Source organism: Tetrao urogallus (genome assembly GCF_951394365.1).
Source record: "Tetrao urogallus genome assembly, chromosome: Z".
NCBI lineage: Eukaryota > Metazoa > Chordata > Aves > Galliformes > Phasianidae > Tetrao > Tetrao urogallus.
This window is the reverse complement of record NC_136816.1, coordinates 17,386,173-17,409,369: the sequence shown is the minus strand read 5'-3', so window position 1 is coordinate 17,409,369 and position 23,197 is coordinate 17,386,173. Positions and strand designations below refer to the sequence as shown.

The window sequence follows — 23,197 nt, the reverse complement described above, 5'->3', positions numbered from 1 at the left end:
AAAATTAAGCCTTCAGTCCATCTGTGAATATTTATCTGGTCATTTCTGCTGAGGAATCAAAGGTGATAAAATGAGATGCTTGACACATCACTGACTTTTTTGTCTGTGATTACAAAAGCTGGTATGCTTAGCCATGTTAATCTGATACATCAGTTGGATTTGGCATAGTTTTTTAAAATTTCAAAAGTGCATAGCACCAAGTCTCCACCTAATCTGCAGCGTCTTTCATTAGCAGTTTTAGTAATCAGAATTACTAATGGTCTTTCTTCCAGGTGCCTTTTTGTAACTCACTGCGAATATGAAAATTGGACATAGTAATCCTAAATTTTAGTTCTTTAATTGGAATAATAAAACATATTTATGAGCCTTGTTTGCATTTATTCTAGTAATACTCTTGTGTTTTATTGAGTTTCCTTTATTTTTTTGCAACCTCCTTGCCTTTTTGGTTTTCACCTCAGTTTGGGGATAGAGGTTTTGCTTTCTGCTGATGCTTAATTGCTTTTAGTACAAGGTGCTTGACTGAAACCTCTGCTTCATAGTGATGTGTATAGATACATAAGAATATATAGTTTTAGAAAACTGAACATTTTCTTAGGATGGATTATATAATTAGGTAGTTCATGAAGCTAGATAATTAAGTTGATCTAAAACATGAGATGCTTTTTGTAAAAGAAAAAAAAAAAGTAAAGGAGAAAAAAAGAAAAGCCAACAGGTGTCAGCAAAGACCATGTAACATAACATTGGGTCAAATCACAACCGTATATGCTACATTTATGACAAATCCCTGTTATTTTTCATTTAATTCTCTCAAAAGATCTTGAGATCCTATTTGTGATCAGTCAAATTAGATTACAGAATATCACACCCATGCATTAAGACTGAATTGAATTGCTTTCAGTAGAAAACTCAAGAAATCCCTTAGAGGTAATGTCAATTCCATCTTAATGAATTGTTCTCCCACACTATAATCCAAGTGAGGTCTTTTGTGGATTTGTAAAATGCCATTGATTTTTTTTTAATTTATTTTATTTTTCTTTACCTTGCAGTGAACAGAGCCTTTGAAAGTCCATTCAGCTTGAGGATTTTTTGTTCTGACGTAGTGATGGTGGATTTTGTTGTTGTTTTTTGTTCACCTCAGTTCCTAGGTACGTCTGTGTCCAAGGACAGTATGTCAGAATGTTCCTTTGCATCTCTCATTGTTACTTATTGGCAGGTTTGTCACTTGAGGGTCAAAATAAAGCTCATTCAGCCAAGGCTATGGCAGCCACAGTAGCAAGCCTCAGGTCAGTGCCACCACTTGAGATTTGCCGCAGGGCAGTCAGTTGGAATTCATTTTGCATTTATTTTTCAACTAAGCCTTGCTGCTGTTATACTGTAAAAAGGAAGAAGTCGTGAGTTGACTACTGTATGTTATAAGCATTGTTTTTCTTCTCCTGCTCATTTTCTCTTTTTGCCATTAAGGTGCTTATTATTATTCAGGAGATAAATCTGATAGTGCTCTGAAGGAACATTGCATGTATCAACAGTGGATCATTTGGTCATTATATTGCTTCTACTGGTTTTCACTTGTTTATTTCTTTGATTAGTTAAAAAACATTCAGCCTGTGAATACTGAATACTTGAAATTCCTAGAAATTCCTAGGGACATCTCAGGGATTGTATTTAAATCATTTGAAAATAATATTCCTTCTATACATGAGAAGGATCCATTTTTTAAAAAAAGTTAGATTCAGCGAGGCTGTAAGTCAAGAAGGCTGCTGGGGAGCTTCTCTTGCTCTACTGTGCAGTGTCAAGTCAAACATACTTGTGAGGGCTGCTCCAAAAGTAATGCCTCGTATTATATTATGTTGGCCCGTGATGTTAGAGACAGATGCTGGTATTACGGCAGTAGAGATGGAACCTCCCAACCAGTATTCCATTACATGTTGTTGCCATGCAACAGATAGCTGCAGAGGGGCAATCTGACAGAATGGCATCTGATATGGAAGTGCAGATGAAGCAAAAGCGTGTCGCTGAATTCTCTAAGTGGAAAAAATTGCAACCACTAATACTGCTGCTTGGTTTATGGAGACCAACCAGTGGGTGTGAGCACAGTGAGCTGGTAGGTGGTGTGTTTCAGCAGTGGCAGCAGCAACAGAGGGCATCTCCAATGGTACAGACTGTTACGAGCACAGCAGGCAGGCACTTGTTCATCGCTGGTGGAAATGCGTAGCTAATAGTGATGACTATATTCAAATACTGTATTTTGTAGCTGAGAATTTTCTCTATTATGTGTTATTTTAGTAGTAGATGTGGCCAACCTTGATGTTAAAGTATTGCTGGTTCATAAGGTTAATGAAAGAATAGTAAATATAATGGGAAGGTGTTCAGATTTGCTTATGGTAGGCCTTATGAAAATAGAGGGAATTGGGCAAGAAGGAAAGTGCCACACCATGTGTGCTTTTTGTCTATAATCTACTTAGTTTTAGCGTTATGATCCATATCGTTCTGAAAATTCTAGCAGGTATTTTAAAGCTTTAAAGTAAAATTATCAGCTGGATTAGAATGCAGCTGTAACGAAACTCACTGCAAGAAAGTGACTCACTGGGCCCCTCACTGCAAGAAAGATATTGAGGCCCTGGAGCGTGTTCAAAGAAGGGCAACGAAGCTGGTGAGGGGTCTGGAGCACAGGCCATATGAGGAGAGGCTGAAGGAGCTGGGAATGTTCAGCCTGGAGAAGAGGAGGCTCAGGGGAGACCTTATTGCTCTCTATAACTTCCTGAAGGGAGGTTGTAGTGAGCTGGGGGTCGGCCTCTTCTCTCGTGTCATTAGTGATAGGACCAGGGGGAATGGTTTCTAGCTATGCCAGGGGAAATTCAGGCTGGACATGAGGAAGTATTACTTTTCAGAAAGGGTGGTCAGGCACTGGAATGGACTGCCCAGGGAGGTGGTGGAATCACCGACCCTGGGGGTGTTCAAGGAAAGACTGGATGTTGCGTTGAGGGACATGGTTTAGTAGGAGCTATTGGGAATAGGTGAACGGTTGGACTGGGTGATCTTTTAGGTCTTTTCCAACCTTAGTGATTCTATGATTCTATGATTCTATTCTATGAAACAAATCATTGCATTGTAATCTATTATGTGTACACCTGGCTGTCAGTGTTATGGAAAGGTTAATCGGTGGATCGCATAGTCTGCTTTTACTCCTGTGTGTCAAGTTTATTCTTCTTTTTTTTTTTTTTTTATGGTTTAGAATACTTCTTTCAATTTCTTACTGAATTGAAATTCAAGATTTATTACCTTAAATTTTTTGGAGATACCTTCTTGCCTTGAGAGCATGATTTCAGTTGCCATCTTTTCCAGACTTCTGCTATTTAAAGATCTTCAGTGCTTTCTGACTGTCCAGGTAATCAAGCTTAGTTGCTCCATAAAATTATTTTGGTTGTGGAGCCATATGGGGGAGTTGAGTTAAATCTATCTGTGTTGGGTTATTTTTTATCTTCATATGTTATTTCTAACGTTTCATAACTATTAGTATTCAAATTTGTATCATTGAAGTTTTTTTTTTTTTACTGTTGGTTTAATTGTTTTTCAGATATAATAAATATTACTGTTCATAACATAAATCTGTATAAGACTTTTGAACTTCATAGATGTCTTACTTTCGGTCCCTAGTTATTTGGAAAAGTACTTCTGGAGGCATTGTCACTGTATAGATAAGATGTAAGTCAGAAGGTTTATTGTTTTGTACTCTTCAGAAGGGTAACTGAGCATTCAGGTTTGATTCCTGTCCTGAACTATAGGTTTTACTGCTTTAAATGCAGTTCATAGTCCATAGTAGGCTGAAAATCCTTAGGCTTACAGAAAGCGAGACACTGAAAGAAAAAGTTAATGTATAAGCCATTTAGCTCCTTCCCAGGAGGACCACTTTGTGCTGGGAAGAAGATTCCCCTAGTTCACCAATTCAGCCTTTCTGTGGAGTGGAAGTGTGAGGCTAACCACCTTTTTGTTGCTGGGAAGGATTTCTCCCATGTTGTCAGAGCAGGGGGCATGAGGTATGGATGTGCTTTGCTCTTGCTTTTTTCCCCAGTTCTCAAAGCAGGCAGTGAGAAGACCTTAACACCTTAACAGTGTTTCGTTCAGATATTTATCTAATTTAGAATTTTTCTGTTAGATTGCATTCAGAATTGAATGAAGAGGAAAGACAACTTAAAATCAGGTTCCCAGTGTTTCCTGCAAGAAATGGAGAATGGGCATTTTTTTCTTCCTGTCTTCTGTCTCATCCAGGCCATTGATTTCACACATTTTTTGCAAGCCTTAATCTTGGTTTTTTTCTCGTCTCATCTCAGACGCTTGGTTCTTCCTGCTCACCAGCAGCCTTGTTACCTTGAATTATAATGTAGCATACTGCTTGTTGGCAGACCTATTGAGTTGGAAGAGCATAAATATCAAGAAATCCTTTTTGTTATCTTCCGTCATTCCAACTGTCAGGTTGACAGCAAGTATACCAGCTATTGCTAAAGTAAATCCCTGAACTTACTGAACTCCTGCTGCCAAAAAAAAAAAAAAAAAAAAAGAAACCTCCTCTGATCTTAAATACACTATGGCAGTTTACAGTTTTTTCTTCAAATTGTTCTCAGCCTTGGAGGCCATCCAGATGTTGAATTGTCTGAGTTTTACCATTTCCGTTAGTGACTTCAACCTTTTGTCTTCATGCCTTCTCTTATTGAAGTCATTCATTAGATCACATCTTTGCTTTACAGGAGCACTCTACTGATTTAACCACTCAGTTTTTAAGTCTGATATCACTGTTTATTATATTAGAGTAGTGCATAAAGAGGAGTTAGGATCAGAGCCCCATTGAGTCTGGTTCTGGAAAAAATCAGTAAAGGTTTGCATCTGCCCTGAAGACATCACGGTCTGAATGGATAAGAGAGAATCAAAGATATAGATATGTAACATAGCTTCAAAAAAAGAGAATTTACAAGTAATGTCTAAAATACATTTTCTTCATCGCAATCTTTTTTCACTTCCAGGGGTTCTTCTGGTATTTCTGATGGCTTGTAGATGTTTGGATTTAGAGTGAAAAATAAAATTTCTATCTTTGAGGCCATATTATCATTATATTCATTTTAATGTCTGTACAGCATCAGTATCTGAGACTGCAGGAACTTAACTGTTTTACTTGCTGGCATTACACTGAAGTTGATTTCGGTGAACCATAAAAAGTTTGGCCCTGAAGGTAAAATTACACTGTATGCATGTTCCTAACATACTGCTTTGGGGATAAACATGTCTTAAATCAACTCATGGCTCACAGCTAAATTCCTTCCCTGAATGCAGTTTCCGTGTAGATAGTAATGTTCAGTAAGACTGATTTTCTTTAAAACCATAAAGTTTTTTAACATAATTCTATCAATAAACATATCTGAGCAGGGAAGGAAAGAATTCACAGAATCCTAATAAAGATTTAGTTTTTTGTGTAGTGAAGGATTAGGGAAGGCAGGGGACAGGTACAACTTTTTTAATTAGCTTTCATCAGTACCTCTAATTTGTTCAAATATGTTTCAAATGTTTGCATATTATGTTTGCTCACATGTACATAATGAAAACTGTTGGACTTCATTGAAACTTTATTTGTTAATTCTACATTTGGAAAATTAAAATTGAAGTTTATGATACCCTGGCTCCTACTTGCTCAGTTCTCAGTGTGTTGTTAAGATACCATCACTTGAGACCTTTCGTTACAGCAGCATTTCTGTTGTGGCTTAATATGCTATGGGTTCAGATGGCAGTAATTGTGGCCTTGAGCAGTTGGACTAAAGAATACCAGGTGGGTTTGTATCCAAATATTCCTAGGTTAATAATTCCAGTCTTAGATCTTGTCCAGTCTGAAATTTACATAGTTCCTCAAGCTTTAAAATGAAGGCAAGCACCATTTGAAGCTCTTAATGAGCAGATTTTTTTCCTCTTTAATTTGTGCCCCCTTTTCCTTTTTAAGCTTCAGCAGCCAGTGAAATCCAGGCAGTTACTTCCCAACCATTTTTAGAACCCTATATGGACAAAGCACTTCAGTTTGTTCCTCAACTTAATTTGCAAATTAATGATTGTTTAAAAGTTTTTCCGTCTGCATCTCCATTTTCATACAGTATACAAGGATGAAAAAAATGTCCCTAGATAGGAGATAAACTTTTGAAGTCTGAACAATTTGGTTAAGTTTGAGGCAGCATTTGTTTGGTTGTGACTGGGCTGTGTTGGTTTTTTTGTTGTTGTTGTTGATGCTCTTTGAAATAATTCCTTTTGTTTCAAGTCTAAAACTTCAATTTTATTTCTGTGTGGAGACAAGAGACTTAAACTCCCCCATACTGGGAAATCAGTCAGGGTTTTTTTTTCTGTTTGGAATACCTTTGACCCATCCCTCCCCAGTTCAATGAATAGAAATGGCAAGGCAACTTGTGCTGAGGGTGACTAAAGATCTGCTCTCCATGTAGCTCATGAAGTGAACCTGCAGGGGACAGGGTTTCAGGAGTCCTGCTTAAGGAAAAAATGCTTTTAAAGTATTTCTTTGCAAAATAGATCCTTTCTTGTACCCCTGAGTATATATTAATTGGTTATAATCCTTAGTTTTCAGGCACATAATTATTCACACAGCAGCAGGTGATGGATTCACAGGTACAGTTACAATTTCTTTGTACTGGCAAGCGGTCTTTACTGAGAGCCAGAGAGGACCTTTTTGTATAAAGCTCTGTGTTCTATAATTAGTTGTACAGTAAAGAATTCAGATATGTGGCAAAACATGCGCAAGTTCTCAGAAGTTTAACCAACTAGCCTTCAAGTTACCTGCCTGGACATGTAATTATGTAGGTAATTTAACTTCTGTTTGCTTTCTCTTTTGGTCTGTTTTTTCTTGCAGATTATTACTAAACATGTTTATGGACTACTGGAAAAGGAATGCCACTTGAAAAAAATAACTCTCCCAGTAAGTAGAATTATTTTTCACTTGAATCTGTGAAATGTAGAGATAGCTTTCAGATAGACAGGGGCTCTGTGCAAAGTATGGTCTCAGAGCACTGATTTCACATGCTGTATGCGTGCACATCTGGAGAAGTGGTTTTGCCTGACTGTTAATGTGCCCGATTTTCCCAGCTGAGCCTTCCTCACCGTGCCAGACACCAGATTATTCCAAATGTCCTAATATTGGTAGAGGAACAATAAGTTTTTTGGAATGTTGTTTGTGAATATTTTATAGATGGATTTCCACAACTAAAGACAGATGTCTCCAGCAGGCAAACAAAGACAAACAAAACTTTGAGACTCAAAGTGGAGTCGCAGTAAAACTACTGCATGTCTTTTCGTTAAAAAGCACATTTTCATTAGTTTATAACATGTATGTGCTATAAAGTGCCATTGTTGTTTAGTAAAAATATATGATCGGCCTTTAAAAATGACAAAGCACTCCACAGACAGCGTGAAAGAGTGCATCTGTCTAGAAGTGTATACAGTAACATGATGTTCAGTGAGGAACCATCAGCATAATTGCTCTGTGTAGATTTTCCATCACTATTAGAATGGAAGATGAACAAGCTTGGACTAAGTTTCACCTTGCTGCCATCACCTCTGTCACGCATGTAATACTTTCTTCTCCTCTGCTCTGAGCTTTTAGTATCTGGGTTGGGAGAACTGTTCATTATTTACTCTTTTTCTGTGATTTACATAGTAAGCACTGGTGTGATGATGGAGTTTGTCACAAGTGCACTTAAACTGTTTTCAAATGTATTGCTTCCAGCTTCTCTTAAGTGTTGTAGTTTAATTGCATTTTGGAGTAAAGGACAAACTCTCAGTGCAATTTCATTTTGAGCAGTGTGGAAGATTTGTTACGAAGTATAAATAGCATGGTTGTTAATTGTTGGTGTTTGTCAGAAGCTCTTTTCACAGTCAAAAATGAGTTATGAAGAAGGCTACAAAAATTAAGATGAAAAATCAAAGTTGCCTAAATGCTATGTTTACATCACAAACAGGCATAGTTTAAATTGGTAAAGGAAGCTGATAGAAACAGTAAGATGGCTTGTGGCAAGATTAAGATGCGTTACATGAGTAAGATAGAAAAGAATATTATAGCTGCTGTTAAGTTTCATATCACGGTAAGATCAAGGAAAAGTGAATTTGAGGAATTGTAGTTGTAATGGCTATTAATAACATAATTCATGAATTTGATAGGTGAGCTGCATGCATATTGAATCATCAGCTCCAGTGTGAAAAACAGAAATGATTTTTCCCAATACAGTTTGTCCAGAAACTTCGACACTAGATAGTTAGTTATTTTTTTGGAAACAGGATGTACATCTGAGGAACTGTCTCAAATTGGCATATCAGGGGCAGATATCTTAGAACAAATTGATTTACTGTACAGTAATCATCTTCCTGGATGAGACAGTTTTTAAGCCAAGGGTTTTGTAAGAAATCAAATATGAAGCTGCGTACAACTAGAATGTAACTTACTGCTTAAATCAGCTTCTCTCAAAAGAGGCATGGAAAAGGGTGAATATGATGGCCTTTGAAAGGGCTCCAGGAGAGATTCCTAGAGCTGTGTATAAGGAAAAAATATTTTGGGATAAAAGTCAGCACTATTTTTTAAATAGCAGTTTTTTTAAATAGCAGGTTTTAAAAGACATGCTAGAATTCATCAAAGGCCTCAGAGATCACATGAAAAAAAAATCTTGTCAATAGAAGAGTACATGGATTTTCAGCAAGCTGCCAACAAGATTACAAAATGCTTTTAAAGAAAACACTTTCTGACTTTCTGTGGTACGCTTGATCACACCTTCCCACCTCTTCCAGGCAGGATGTGACACACATGAGGCGGGAATCCCCTAGGATTTAATAACTGGCTAAAGGGAAAAAAAAGAAAGATATTTGTACTTTACAGATGAAAGTAGTTGTAGCCAATGTGATGTTTTTAAGCTCTGCACTGACATACTAATAAATAAAAAGAAAAAAGGAATGAATAGAACATAAGTAAAGTAGCTGATTTTTCTAAAATGATAATGAATACTTAAGTCTAAAGCTGATTTGGATGATTTTGAGTATTATTTAATGGTACTGGATGATTAGATGATGAAATGACATGAGATTCAATCCTGGTAAATGTGAAATTGTGGTGAAAAGAACTCACTCTGTAAACACACTGGTGGCCACTAAATGAGCTATAACTACTCAGGAAAGATCTTGGAGTGATTTTGAATAGCTCTCTGAGAACATCAGTTAGTGCTCAATGGCAGTCAAAAACCCTCAAAGCAAATAGGATGTTAGGAATTATGAAGTGTTGAGAACAAAACAGAAAAACATAGTCATTCCACTCATTATGTGGTACCCCATCTTGAACACTGCATGGAACCTGGACACGGTATTAAAAAGGATACGTAGAATTAAAAAAAAAAAAAAAAATACAGAGGAGGGTTGCAAGGATGATCACAGGCATGAAATGCTTTTCAGACAAAGAAAGATTAGACAGCTTGGAAAATAGAAGGAATATGAGAAATCTATAAAATCATGAAAGGTGTAGAGAAGATGAATAGGGAATGTTTTTTTGCTTTTTTTAATAATAGAGAAGCTAAGGGGCATCAAGTTTAAATTATCAGGCAGGAGATCTCTACTGAAAGAGAGGAAGTACTTTTTTCATGTAGATCCCAATTATATTGTGGAACTCATTGATGCAGAATACTGTTAAGGAGAAAGGTACAAATGCATTAAAAAAAAACCATTTGACAGTGTTGAGGTGTGACAGCTATAGTGAATTCTTGTGGTCGCTTGTCCAGTAATAAAGCATGTCCCAGGAAGCTCAAAACTTGCTGGCTGCCAAAAATGAGAGTTTCTGTAAACATTCTGTTCTCATACTGTTTCACTAATCAACCTGCAGGTTATAAAAAAAAAAGGATACTGGAACCTCTATTCTGAATAGTGTGACCATTCTGGTCCTTTTATAAAAATTTCAGAGATAAGTATGGAAGTATTATTCCTGAATATTGTCACAGAAGATCAGTAAATTGGTGTAGTGTCTTTTATTTTTCTGTGAGTCATAGCAAAGCTGTGAACTGGAGTGCTTTTCCTCCCAAAGTACTGAAGTGTACTGAAATTCTATGCTTCATTGACAGCATTTCATGTTCTCCTATTTTCCTTAATTTCCACCTCCTGAATGAAGTCCAACTTTGCTGTCTTTATTTTACTTTCTCAGATGGCATCTTCAGTTTTGGAAACAGTTATTTGTAAATTTCCTTTCATATTAAAAAAAAAAAAAGAGGAATAGTTTGGGAATCTGGAAATATTGACTGTCTTTTTATTTCCCTAGCATCTATGCCAAATATAAATCCAAACCTTTTTTGATCCAGAGAAGCTTAGATGTATTTTGTGCACAGTGTTTTTGTAAAAACACTGTAGTTTTCTTCATGTTCAATATCTGCTCCGGACTTGAAAATTTAAATGAAGAGACTCATATTCACGGAGAAACAGTTCAATTACTTCTTTTAAATTTCTCATTTTGTGCTCCATTGAAGTTTGAATTATTAATACAAAAAAGACTGAAGTTTTTTCCTTTTTTTTTCCTTGTTTTTTCCTTTTTTCTTTTTTTTATTCAGATGAAGCTTTCGCATTTCTCTGTTTTAAATAGCATAATCAGTGATTGATCTTTGCTGTTTTTCAGCTGTTGAGGACAAATAGAGAGTGCTTCTGAATTAAATGCATCTTTAACAGTTTCTGGGAATGTCTGAGATAGAAGTTTAAATAATTACTAACATGTTTTATTGAATAGTACGGCAAGGACTCACTGCGGAGTCTTCCAACTTATCAATGCTTTGCTCTTTCACTACAGTAGATAAAATTTCATTCAGTGGTTCTCTTGATCTATTGGAAAGTCAAGAATTATTTTTCTCTGAGAAACAACAAACTCTTATCTCCACTGCTTGCTCGTATTTGCTGTTTTGTTACCCAAGTCCAGTTAACGCTGGATTGTAAAAATTCCACCAGGTTCAGGTGTGTTCATTTGTTTCTGGTAATCACCAAATGCTAGTCTGCTGCTCATAGTATTGATCAGAAGTTTTCATTTTGTACTGAATGACTATACTGTATGACTGAAAAATTATAAATCTGGACATGCAATTTCATGAAGACAGAAATGTGTATTAGCGTGTTTTGTGTAGAACTACATAGCAGGGGACTTTCTTATCTTGAAATCAACTTAGCGGTTTCCTTCCTCCACCAGGTACTCATAATTCCCAGTCCGTAGAGTCTTTTGTTAGATTTATTTTCCCTGTTATTTCCTCCACCCTCAAAGTACATCTGTTTCACCTGTTTGTACACTTGTCCTTATGACTTTTAATGTGTTTCTTAACTAACATAAGAAAAACATTGGGCTTTTCTTTCCCTTTAGAATTTTGAACTTTAGCAGTCTTTAACAAAAGGATGCCCAATGGACAGCATTAAAGATCTCTAGATCTTAGTCTGCTAATGGCTGAGAACTGAAAATCAAGTTATATCATCAATGTCTAAGGATGAAAGTCAGAATAAGATTAGATTTCTAGAATATTTTGTTGTTACTCTTAAGTATTGGTAGCAGCAATGCAAAATAATAACTATTCTACTATTGAAATATTCTATACACTGACACTAATACATCGTGGGATAGCTTATCTAAGATTAATACTTGAAGGGAGCATATAAACAGTAGGGGGAATGGCTGTTTACAAGGCTGAATAGTGCCAGCCCTTGTCCTTGCCAGCCCTTGTCCTCATGGGGGACTTCAACTTCCCTGACATATGCTGGGAATACAACACAGCACCGAAGAAGCAGTCTAGGAAGTTTCTGGAGTGTATGGAGGGTAACTTTCTGATGCAGCTGGTGAGAGAGCCTACAGGAAGAGCTACCCTGCTCGACCTGCTGTTCACAAACAGAGAAGGTCTGGTGGGAGATATGGAGGTCGGGGGCTGTCTTGGACAGACCATGAAATGGTAGATTTCTTGATTCTTGGTGGAGCCAGGATGGGGAACAGCAAAACTGCTACCTTGGACTTCCAGAGGGCGGAATTTGAATTGTTCAGAAGACTAGTAGGGGGAATCCCCTAGGTTCCAGTCCTAGAAAGTAAAGGGGTCCAGGATGGCTGGTCACTCTTCAAGAAGGAAGTCTTAAACGTGTAGGAGCTGGCTGTCCCCCTGGGCTGCAAAATGAGCTGGCAGGGAAGAAGACCAGCGTGGATGAGTAGAGAGCTATTCTTGAGGCTCCGGGAGAAAAAAAGAGAATCTACCTCCTGTGGAATAAGGGACAGGCAACTCAGAAAGAGTACAGAAAAGTTGTTAAGATGTGTAGAGAGAAAATCAGAAAGGCAAAGCCCAGCTTGAACTCAACCTGGCTGCTGGGGTAAAAAGGAACAAAAAAAAAAAAAAAAAGTGAGAAAAGTAAAAATTGAACATAATTTTAAGTTCTAAATTATCAACAAAATATGGATTTGTTTGACATTCCTAGCTAGAAATCTGTATAAGACTGTTATTGCATGGGAATAACAATGTTGAATCAAGCAAAATTAGACTAATTGAATCTGAGCATTTCATTGAACTCATTCAATTTGTCTTTAAACAAAAGATCAGAAATAAGTGTGTGTGAATAGCTGCAGAAGAGAAAGTGGCTGATAAAAATAAATTATTTTAAATGTGCTCAGTTTGTCTAGCACTAAGTGGCGTTCTGCATTGATTTGCCAATAAAATAAGGTTGTGCACAAGTGTGACCTTTATGGGCATTCTTTAGTGAAGGCTGGATTTAACAAATTGTTACTGTTGGAAATTAACTTGAGGTAAAGTTTCCAATGGTAATTCGGTTGAAGAAAGGAACAAACAGTTATTTTTTAATAGCTTAATAGATATTTTTTATTTTTTTATGTTAGCGTAATTGCAGTGAAGTGTGAAGTAGAAGTGTGTCTTTTAGAACATACGATTATTAGGTACTTATATTTCCTAATTGCTGAACAGAAATTTAGTTTTCTAAATACTGAAACATACAACCAGGGCATAGCTTGCTGAAACACAAATTTTTAAAGTTTTGTCCTAATTATATTATTGTATGTATTCAGTCTGTGTGCAAAAGTCAACTACATCATATCAAGTACTATTTGAGACTTGATATTATCTGGCTGTTTACATCTTCCATGCTCGGTTTTAAGATGTCTGTACTGGTACTTCAGAAATAGCTGTGTGATATGACTGTATCCCCAATACAGTTCTACTCATAAACTCTTTTCAATTGAATTTTTTTTTCATTACATTTTCTGTTTTTCTGCAAAGTGTGGGAGAAGATGAGTACATTTCCTGTTGTAAAGAATGAAAGCTGAGATGCATTAATGTCTTGTTATTCTGGAATAGAGAGTCAGGTCCTCAGCCCTATGGCAGATGCTGAATGTTCTTCCAGTTATAGATTCATTTTGTTCAAGCATACTCAATGGCTTCATGAAAAAAAAAAAAAAAAAAAGAATAGGCAAGGCTTACTTTTAAAAAGTCTGGAGATTCATGCAGAATTGATTTTTCCTGAGGGATGATGAATAGCATATCCAAGTAAGATAGAAAATCTGGAATATTCCAAGCAGCCATTTCCCCTTTCTCAGTGTCAGGCTCATACCCATCACTACTTCAGAGTTTAAGGCAACCCAAGGATATTCCTAGCAACTGTAGTTAGTTTGTGTGGTTTGTGGAGTACGGAGTACAAAAGGATATAGGGATCCTGATCTACCCTTCCTTTCTATCGTATTCAAGTAGGAGAAAAAGGAAGAATGACCACAAACATTGCTCTTCTGTTTTGAGCAAGGCTTACAAAGCCAAGTAAAGGCCTGTTTTATAGAACTTCTGTTTGTAAAAAAGCAAAACGCACACCTTTACTGTCTACATTAAGAACAAAAGTTGGTTTACTGAATATTGAAGGTGCTTGTTCCTATAGGAGAGTATGTGAGTCCTGCTGCTGAACTGCTCTAGATCTGAACTGGACTTCTGTATTTTATTAAATGAGCTATACTTATTAAACTTAGAATAGGCAGATTTGCGATACTGGCTTATACGTGGTTTACTGGGTATGTATGCTGAGGTGACTGAGATGGAACTCTTGGACTTTTTTTTACCATATCAGACTTTTATTTTTGCTTCAAACATATAAGAGGTGACAAATTATTTGATTTTTGTGTTTTGTTTTTTCAAAGATTGTTCTTTTATGGACTCTCTTTTTCCAGTAAATTACTGCAAACAATTTCTGTTTTGAAGCCATAGCATTCTTTTTGACCATGCCCATCCACCTTTTTGTTTCTATAATTCAGTTTAAACCATCTGTGTTTAACCATTCTAAAGCATATTTAAGGTTCAAAATTATGTAGCAGGGATATTAGCTTTTGCTTTGTTTTTATTTGTGCTGGGTACACAGTAGACCATAAAATAAATATATGAATAGCAAAAAAAAAAAAAAAGGTGCATGTTTTGATACCAATTCTGGGGGCTAACTATAACTACAGATGTTCTTTTAAAATTTTTATTCGTGTGTAAAAGTCTGTATTGGCTGTAATTGCAGGTTGATGCCGCTGAGAATGAACCAAAAAGCTTTATCTTTATGAGTGAAGATGCATTAACAAATCCTGACAAACTGTTGGTCCTAATTCATGGTAATGGCGTTGTCAGAGCAGGTCAGTGGGCTAGGAGACTTATCATTAATGAAGATCTGGACAGTGGCACACAGATACCATATATAAAGAAAGCTATTGAGGTAAGTGAAAGTGTGTATATGTACATTTCTGTGTGTATGTATAGGCGTGTGTACTACTGTAAGAAGAACTATGAATATGAAATGTTGTAGTATTTTAATCTGTATTTTACATTTTCCTTTATGATCATCTTATTTGTGATGCAAATACTTGATATTTTAAGAACTTTTGTCAAATAGATCTAAGTTTTTTTCTTACAGTAAATTTTTTTTTTAGTTTTATATCATTTTGTGGCAGCATTGCCATGTAGGGTAATATGGTATCTAATGTGACAAGAGCCCTTAACAGGCGATGAGATGCAATACAAGGCACTACAGAAATTTGTTATGATTTGAAGTGTTTTCTTTTACATTTCATTAAATTTGTACATATTCTCACTCAACGTCTGTTGTAATCTCATGATAACATTAGCTTTCATGATAACAGCAGGCTTTTTTGCTAGACTTGTACTGAATTTATTAGAGGCACAGTCTTTTTCAGTTTTGCACTGAATACTGATTCACTGTGATTCACCTATCAATACTTGACAGTTAAAAGCATTTACATTTTATGGACACTATTCTGTTGTAGTTTTGTATGTATAGGAGAGACAATGCATAATTTGTGTAATATTTTTAACGTGGAACACTGAAGTATAGTGCATCTCGTGCCTCCTACTGCTTTAGTGAAACTTACTGTAGTAAACATTCAAAAAGCCTATCCAAAATTAGCTATTATATTTGTCAAGATGCTTTATCCTTAATATCAGCATTTTCATTGTGATAGTTGCACATTTTGCTAAGTGAAGCTGAAACTTTTGCAATTTATGGAATCATGGTATAGCATGGGTTGGAAGGGACTGTAGAAATCATCTAATTCCAACCCTCTGTAATGGGCAGGACTACCACCCACCAGCTCAGGCTGCCCAGGACCCCATTCAACCTGTCCTTGATCATGTCCAGGGATGAGATACCCGTGGCTTCTCTGGGCAGCTTTTTCCAGGGAGTTAGTCACCAACCTCTGAGCAAAGAATTTCTTCCTCATATTTAATATTAATTTCTCCTTTTAATTTAAAACCGTACCCCATTGTCCTATCCTTATCTGCCCATGTAAAAAGTTGGTCTCCCTCTTTTTTACAGACTCAGTTGAAGTACCAGAAGGCTGTAGTGAGATTTCTCCAGAACTTTCTCTTTTCTAGACTGAACGAGTCCAGATCCCTTAACCTTTCTTCCTATGAAAGGTGCTCCAGCCCTCTGATCATCTCTGTGGCCCTCTTGTGAATTCCCTCTGACAGGTCCATGTTTTTCTTGTGTTGGTGGCCCCAGTACTGCAGGCGGGACCTCACAAGGGCAGAGGACAGTCACCTTCCTCCCTCTCCCTGTGGCCATCCCTCTTTTGATGCAGCCCAAGATATAGTTGGCCTTCAGAAAACAGGTAGCTACATACCAGTTTGCCTTCCTTTGACATAAAACATTTTAAATCAAGACCCAAGGGCAAATGGAAAAGTACTTAGAAGCTTCTGAAGTCTAATAGAGATTTTTAGTAGGTCAGGTGTAGAAGATTAATTTCAAGAGTGTGAGTTCCAGAACTTTTCCTAAGAAAGCTGGAGTGCTGTAGTTGCATACATTTTAATAATGATGCTTACATGCATGCACTTTTTTTTTCCCTAAAGATGATGCTGTTGTGGTTAACATCAGATGTTGAGCATTTTGGGGATAATATCTCTAAATGGAAAATCTTGAAATCTATAGTTCTGGGAAAGGAGAATTCTAGATTCTTTTTCCTGTTTTTTATGAACTTAATGTCATGATTGTGTCTATGGAATAGAGGGAAAAGCTCTGTTCCCTCAAGCTCATAACCTTAAATACAGGCTTTGTATTTCTGCATTTTGAGCACTTTTTTAAAAATCACAGAAAAGCAACAAAAGTGGTTTCATGACAAAGTATCTTCAACATTGTAACCACGTGATCACATCAGGACCTCGGTCTTGATGCTTTTATCTTTAGATTTTCTTCTTTAACATGTTGGGTTTTTTAATTTGTAGTGCACTTTAGTTGAATAATTCCAACTGTTGTAATAGCCACTCTGCTCTTTTGTCCATCATAACATTGTGGCAAATATACTAACTGTGTAGAGCACGTACTATCTGCAATGATTTTTATTATGTAAAATCAGCTATAGAGCATATCAAATCGTATTATTTTAAACATGTTGGTATTATTGGTATCATGGTATCTCACTGTAGTGAGAACTGAAAGTCTGTCTGGTTACATAAGGCGATATCAATAGCAGTCAAACCCTGCTGAAGGGACTTGGAGTCATTACATTATGACTTAAAAAAAAAAAAGAGACAGCTCATTACTTCTTGTACAGATCATATAAATTACTTTTCCAAGTGCAGGAAGTTATGGTAGAATGAGTATAAAGGTTCCAATTTTAGTTAGTAAAAATTGTATCCTTTTCTGCGTTTTCTGGTATTCAATCATCTAGTTGATTTAGGCATTTCTATTACGTATGAAATGAAAATAACTGACCTAGATAGTAAATGGCCTGAATGAAAATTGTGATAGCTCCTCATACAGTGTCGTCAGTTTGAAGGAAGGAATTATATTCCTTGATATTCTAGTGTTTCTTCTTAGAAGAGGTCTTATTTTTGAGCAAAACCAGTAGACCTTATCAAAGCATAAGATTACAGAGCTGATGAGAGGAGAACTTGGATTTCATATGTGTATAATAAACTGTGAATATGAAGTGGCTAATCGTATCTAGGATTTGAAAATTCCCCTGAGTGTGAAACAAGTTCATATAGCTTAAAACATTTGCTGGCAACTAGGTTTTCATTTGCAAATGTTCATTTACTGTTTTGAGCACCACAATATTTGAGAGACATAACACTATTAGAAAGCATCCAGGAACGCTACGAAGATGATGAAGGGTCTGAAGGGCAAGTGTTATGAGGAGCAGCTGCAGCCCCTGAGTGTGCAATGAACAGAGCAGAGGAGCTGAGGGGAGCCCTCATGGCGGCTGCAGCTCCTCACAGGGAGCGGAGGGCAGCGCTGAGCTCTGCTGTGTGTGACAGCGACAGGGCCGAGGGAACGGCATGGAGCTGCGTCAGGGGAGGGCAGCTGGGGGTCAGGGAAAGGGGCTGCACCACAGGGCGGTGGGCACGGCCCTGAGCTGCTGGAGTTGAAGGAGCATCTGGACACTGCTTTCAGACATAGGATTTGGGTTTGGGTGGTGCTGTGTGGAGCTGTGAGATGGACTCAATGATCCTTTTGTGTACTTTCTAACTTGGGATATTCTGTGATTGTACTAAACATAGTTTAACCCAGCAGGCAGCTAAGCGCCACACAGCACTTGCTCATTCTCTCCTCAGTGGCATGGAGGAGAGAATCAGAAAAGGTGAAACTCATTGGCTGAGATAAAGGCAATTTAATAGGACAGAAAAGGATGGAAAACAATAATATTAATAAAAATATGTATGTACTAAGGAGTGATTCACAGTGCAATTTCTCACCACCCACCAACTAACGCCCAGCCAGTCCCTGAGTAGCGACCCTCTCCACTCCGCCAACTCCCCTGCTTTTATAGTTTCATATGATGTCATAGAGTATTCTCCCGTTTGAGAAAAGACTTAGAGACCTGGGTCTGTGCAGCCTGCAGAAGAGTTAGGGAGGATCTTATCAGTGCTCCTAAATATCTATTGGATGGGAGTCAAGAAGATGGGGCCAAGCTCTTTTCAGTGGTGCCCAGTGTTGGAACAAAGGTCAGCAGACACAAATTGGAGCACAGAAAGTTCCAAAACAGGAGAAAAAACTTCCGTACCCTGTGGGTGATGGAGTTCTAGAACAAACTGCCTAGAAAGGTTGTGGAGTCTCCTCTGGAGATACTCAAAACTTGCCTGGATGCTTTTCAGTGTATCCTACTGTAGGGAACCAGCTTTACCAGGGGGTTAGACTAGGTGATCTGCAGTAGTCCTTTCTAGCCCCTACAATTCTGTGATTCTGTAACTTACAATATACCTTTGCAACACCTCTGCTTTCCTTTTAAAACAAAAACAAAACAAAAGTCATAGGTCAAAAGCATTTCTTTTTCTTTGCTGCTTTCCTCTTCAGACAGTGATGGATCTACCACAATCAAGTTTCTGTTTATTTCTTGGAAAAACTGCAAACAGGAGTGCAAAGGGTGGATATATCAGTATACAGTGGATTTAGCTCTCATATCCAGAAAATTAAATGAAGGGAAAAGAGTAGAAGAGTAGTATTTCTTTCTGGCACAACCCTTTCAAAAACAAGAAAGAAGGACAATAAACAACCTATAATAAAGTGTGTGTGAAATCAGGGAGAAATGGAAAGGCTTAAAATTTATCAGACTTCTCTTGGCTTGGGGCTGATACATACTGGAAAGAAAAGATCCAAGGAGAAATATCCTAATGGGAATTCCAGTAGCTAGAAATCTTTCTTTTCATCTGAGTGGTTCCTGTAGGTAGCACTTCTTCTTCCATCTCTTATATCAAACTGTATTGTGTAGACTCAGTCCTGTGTGTAATAGGTGTTGGAAGTAGTTTACAAGGTTTTATACAAAAAGGAGGTAAGATTAATGTACAAAATTAGAAAATCAACTCTCACAGTGTAAAAAGAGATTTTCTCTCATACTGCAAAATAAAAAAATAAAATTATAATACAATACTGAAGCTATTCAGTTTTTATAAGTAAACAGATGTAAATCAAGGGAGGAATTTCAACCTCGCATACATTTTGAGTAAATATCTGATTCACTGTCTCATAGAGTCAGTCTTTCTCTGTCACTTTTTATTTAGATGTATATACAGTAACTGAAGCAGCACCAAGAAGAGACAGTGAGAGACAGAGCTAAGTTATTTAATTCACTGATTAGGGATTTTGTTTGGGGTGTCAAAAACTAACATTTTATGCTTCTGATTTCATGGAGGTAGCTCAGAGTCTCCCATAATCTGTCAGTCACTGGGCATTTCTGGAGGTTAGATCGTCTGGTTCATTGCCAAGTGAATAACGACATGGATGGTAATCAAAACATTCAGATGGGAGATGTACAAATGACACCAGTGATACACTGTAAAGTGATACCTGGGAACAAGCAAGAAGGGATGACAAAGGCAGCTACTGCTTTATGCAGTAGTGTTCCTTCCATAGTGACCAGAGAAGCAGATTCTGTGCTTTGAAGTCTGCTGGGTGTAAAGCAAGGAGAAGCTGCATTCAAACCACTTAAAGTGGCAGCTTGCTCCTGGGGGAACCAGCAGCTCAGCTTACCTTGGACACTGGGAAGAATTTTGGAGTCCTCTTATCTTTGGTACATTTCCTCTAGGGAACAAAGTGGAGACCAACTTACTGTACTTCTTACAGGAGTGCAAAAAAACCTGATGGATGCTTTCTGCCTTTGGAAATTCAGTGTGTTTGTTACCTAGGAAAGCTGTGGGCCCAAAGATGCTAATGAAGTTCAGCTGCAGCAACTGTCAGCTATTTGATTTTTAGTATATTTTTTTAAACAAGCAAGAATTGTTGCCTGGCTTCAAATTCCATCCCTCTATGAGATTGCTTAGATATTCTTACTATTACTTAAAGGAAAATTAGTGCTTGATGTAAGAGTAATAGCAGAAATAGCAGAAATAGGAGAAAAACGGCCTTTTCAAAGAACCTGGATGATTTTTCAAAATAAATGTGGCAGAATCCAGACATCATTAGATGACTCTGTGAACAAAGGAAAACAGGGCAAGATGAGATGGGCAACATCTATTCATTCAGATTAGTGTCATTAATTTGTACAAAAGTTGGTGGTAATATTTAATGAGAATTGCTGAGAGTTATTACTTTCTTATTTTGCAGTAAGATGTCAAGTACATTGAAAGGAACAAAAAAATCATCAGGTGTAGCAAAGTAGTAGTAAATTTACCATTACTTTTATTCACCGTATTGGTTAGTAGCTGGTATGGTAACACATTCGAGTCTTATCATTTTGTAAAAATGAGGCAGAGCATTAAACATTATTGTAAAAAAAAAAAAAAAAAAAAAAAAAAAGTACATTGTTTAAACTGCAATATCAAGAATTCTTGCTGAAAAACTTCCATATCTTGTGTTTAATCATAGAATATATTTTTTGACAAAATTGTATTGATTCTATTTGTCATATTTTAGAACCCAAGGTTTAAAATTTTGAGGTAAAGATTACAAGTACTTAGGGTATTTCAGTGTGGTGAACAAGTGACACTGGAAATAAAACAGTTGGCATTTCTTTGCACTTGCAGTTTTTACATAGAATTGTAATATTTATGTTGGTTTTACTGCATATATTAATGAGTAGTTACAGTGTCATACTAATCATGATCTTATTTGGAATTTTAGTATTTTACTGGAATAAAATTTCAATAGAATGGACAGGAAGGTGGTATATTATTTTCTTTTAAGTAGTATTTATCTGAATGTACTATATATATTTGTTTATATTCATTTTGGTAGGCGATGGAAGTAACATTGCCTGTAAAGCACCTCTTCATAAAGAAAACTTCTTTACATTTTACATTTTTTTGAGAATAATACTAAGAAAACTAATGTTACAAGTAATTAGATGTATTATTTTTTGAGATGTATATGTTTTTTTCCCGATGTATAAATGCAGCATACAGTGTAGTACAACATAAATCATCATGTATAAATGGCATAAAATATAGTATGAAAAAAAATTAGGAATGAAAAAAGCAGTAATTCCTTTTTAAACAAAGGAAAAAAAGGAATGGATAATCTCTCAAGTGCTGGTGTGAAATACTGACACCAAGCAGACAGAAAGACAAGTTGCATAGCTAGTTGGAAATTATATTAATTGATCACATGGTATGGAATATTATGTAATAACATGTATAGTTGTTTCATCAAGTTGGAAATTCAAGAAGAGGTTAAAAGCTCAGGCTAATACTGAACTGACAGGGTATATAAGCCCACACCAGCCCCCATGCCAGCAAAGAAAAACAATGAGATGACAGCTCTACTGTTTGGAGAGAGGTTGCTAACGACAGCTTATTCCTTTATGATTTCAACTCTTGACAGAAGACAGGTCTGCTTGTTGCATCATGGCAGATGTATCATTACCTTCTGGCCCTGTCATGACTGAACTTGAAAAAAACCCACTTGCAGTTCTGAAAATCCAATTACCCTTTGGAATTTAGTCCAGCCTTTATAAGATGCATGCGTAGAGATGCATTACCACTGTTATAATAATTGCTTATATTACATTTTTTCTGTTAAATGTGCTCCATACATTTGGTAAGATAAAGCTACTTCAGGATTGCTTTGTCTTCCTTTATTCTGCTAAGTAGCTTGCTGTAGAACGTTATGTTAGTTTATTCATAGTTTGTCACTAACCTAAGAAAATGACTGTTGATCTGTTTGGATAAATGTGACTTAAGAAGGTGATGCTTTTTTCCTAAAATCCTGTAAGCTTTCTTTTTACTAGCTAAATATTGGGTTAAGAATATTAAAAATAGATCGTAATCATTTTAAAAACAAAATTAAACAAAATGTAATGTGAGCGTGAAGAGTCTTTTTGTCATATGCATATTACAATATTTTTTTTTATTCCCGCTATCTTCAACTTGTTGGATACCTAACAGTGACTCCGGAGACTTAGAAAAGAGTAAGAGGGGGTGTGGATTTTTGAAAGTATGTCAAAAGCCTTGGGGTTTGGGTATGATCGGAATTTCAATAGGGGTTGAGATGAGTTTAAATGCATAGAAGGCGAACGTAAAAATCTTGTTTAATTTCTGTCATGTTGTTCTTTTTTTAGTCACTCTGATGTCTTTTTCAAATCTGCTTTTCTCTCAAGCTTTGTGATACCATATCCAAGATCTGTTGTTTTTTTTTTTTTCCTCTTTGTATTTCGTTTTAACTGCTGATCCCTTTTCTGTGGTGCTTCTGCCTTTAATATCAGCTGAAACGGTCTGAATTGCTGAATCAAAGCCGTTTTGGGAGAGAGACAGTGTTTAAGATTGTGCAGGGTGAGATTCTCTGGGTAGAAGGTAACACTTCCTGCAGTTATAATCAATGCACTTGACACTTTCAAAGGCAGGAGAAGCCATGACTTGCTCAGGGGTTAAACTTTTTAAATAACTTCCCTTGGGAAAAATGCCATCAATAAAATGGAATAATTAGTTGAGGATTCTTGAGTAGCCTAGGTTTGTACAGAAATGATTAGAGATAGGTCAGGTTTCCATTTCTATTGTATTTTCTCTCCCTTTTGTTTTTTAAACTATAAGCTTTTGTTTAAATGCATACCATATTAGAAAGTCAGTCTGCTTCAAAAATTGTGTCATCTGCTTAAGTGAATACATTATTCTTGTAGTGCGTTATTGTCTGTGTAGTCTAATGACTGTAAGAACAGCGATAAAATTATATGTAAAATATAACTCTGTATTTTCCAGTTTTCCTACCCACAAGC

The 23,197-nt window shown here is 36.6% G+C and overlaps 1 protein-coding gene across 1 annotated transcript in view; it reads left to right on the top strand.

Annotated features, from left to right (window-relative positions):
- The window catches only part of ARB2A (ARB2 cotranscriptional regulator A), a gene marked incomplete at both ends in the record, with an annotated part of 234,916 nt that overhangs the window by 27,522 nt on the left and 184,197 nt on the right, over window positions 1–23,197 (top strand). The window contains 2 exons of the mRNA XM_079548659.1: window positions 6,893–6,958; window positions 14,566–14,757. Coding sequence (XP_079404785.1) covers window positions 6,893–6,958; window positions 14,566–14,757 — 258 coding nt within the window. The remainder of the gene's footprint in view (window positions 1–6,892; window positions 6,959–14,565; window positions 14,758–23,197) is intronic.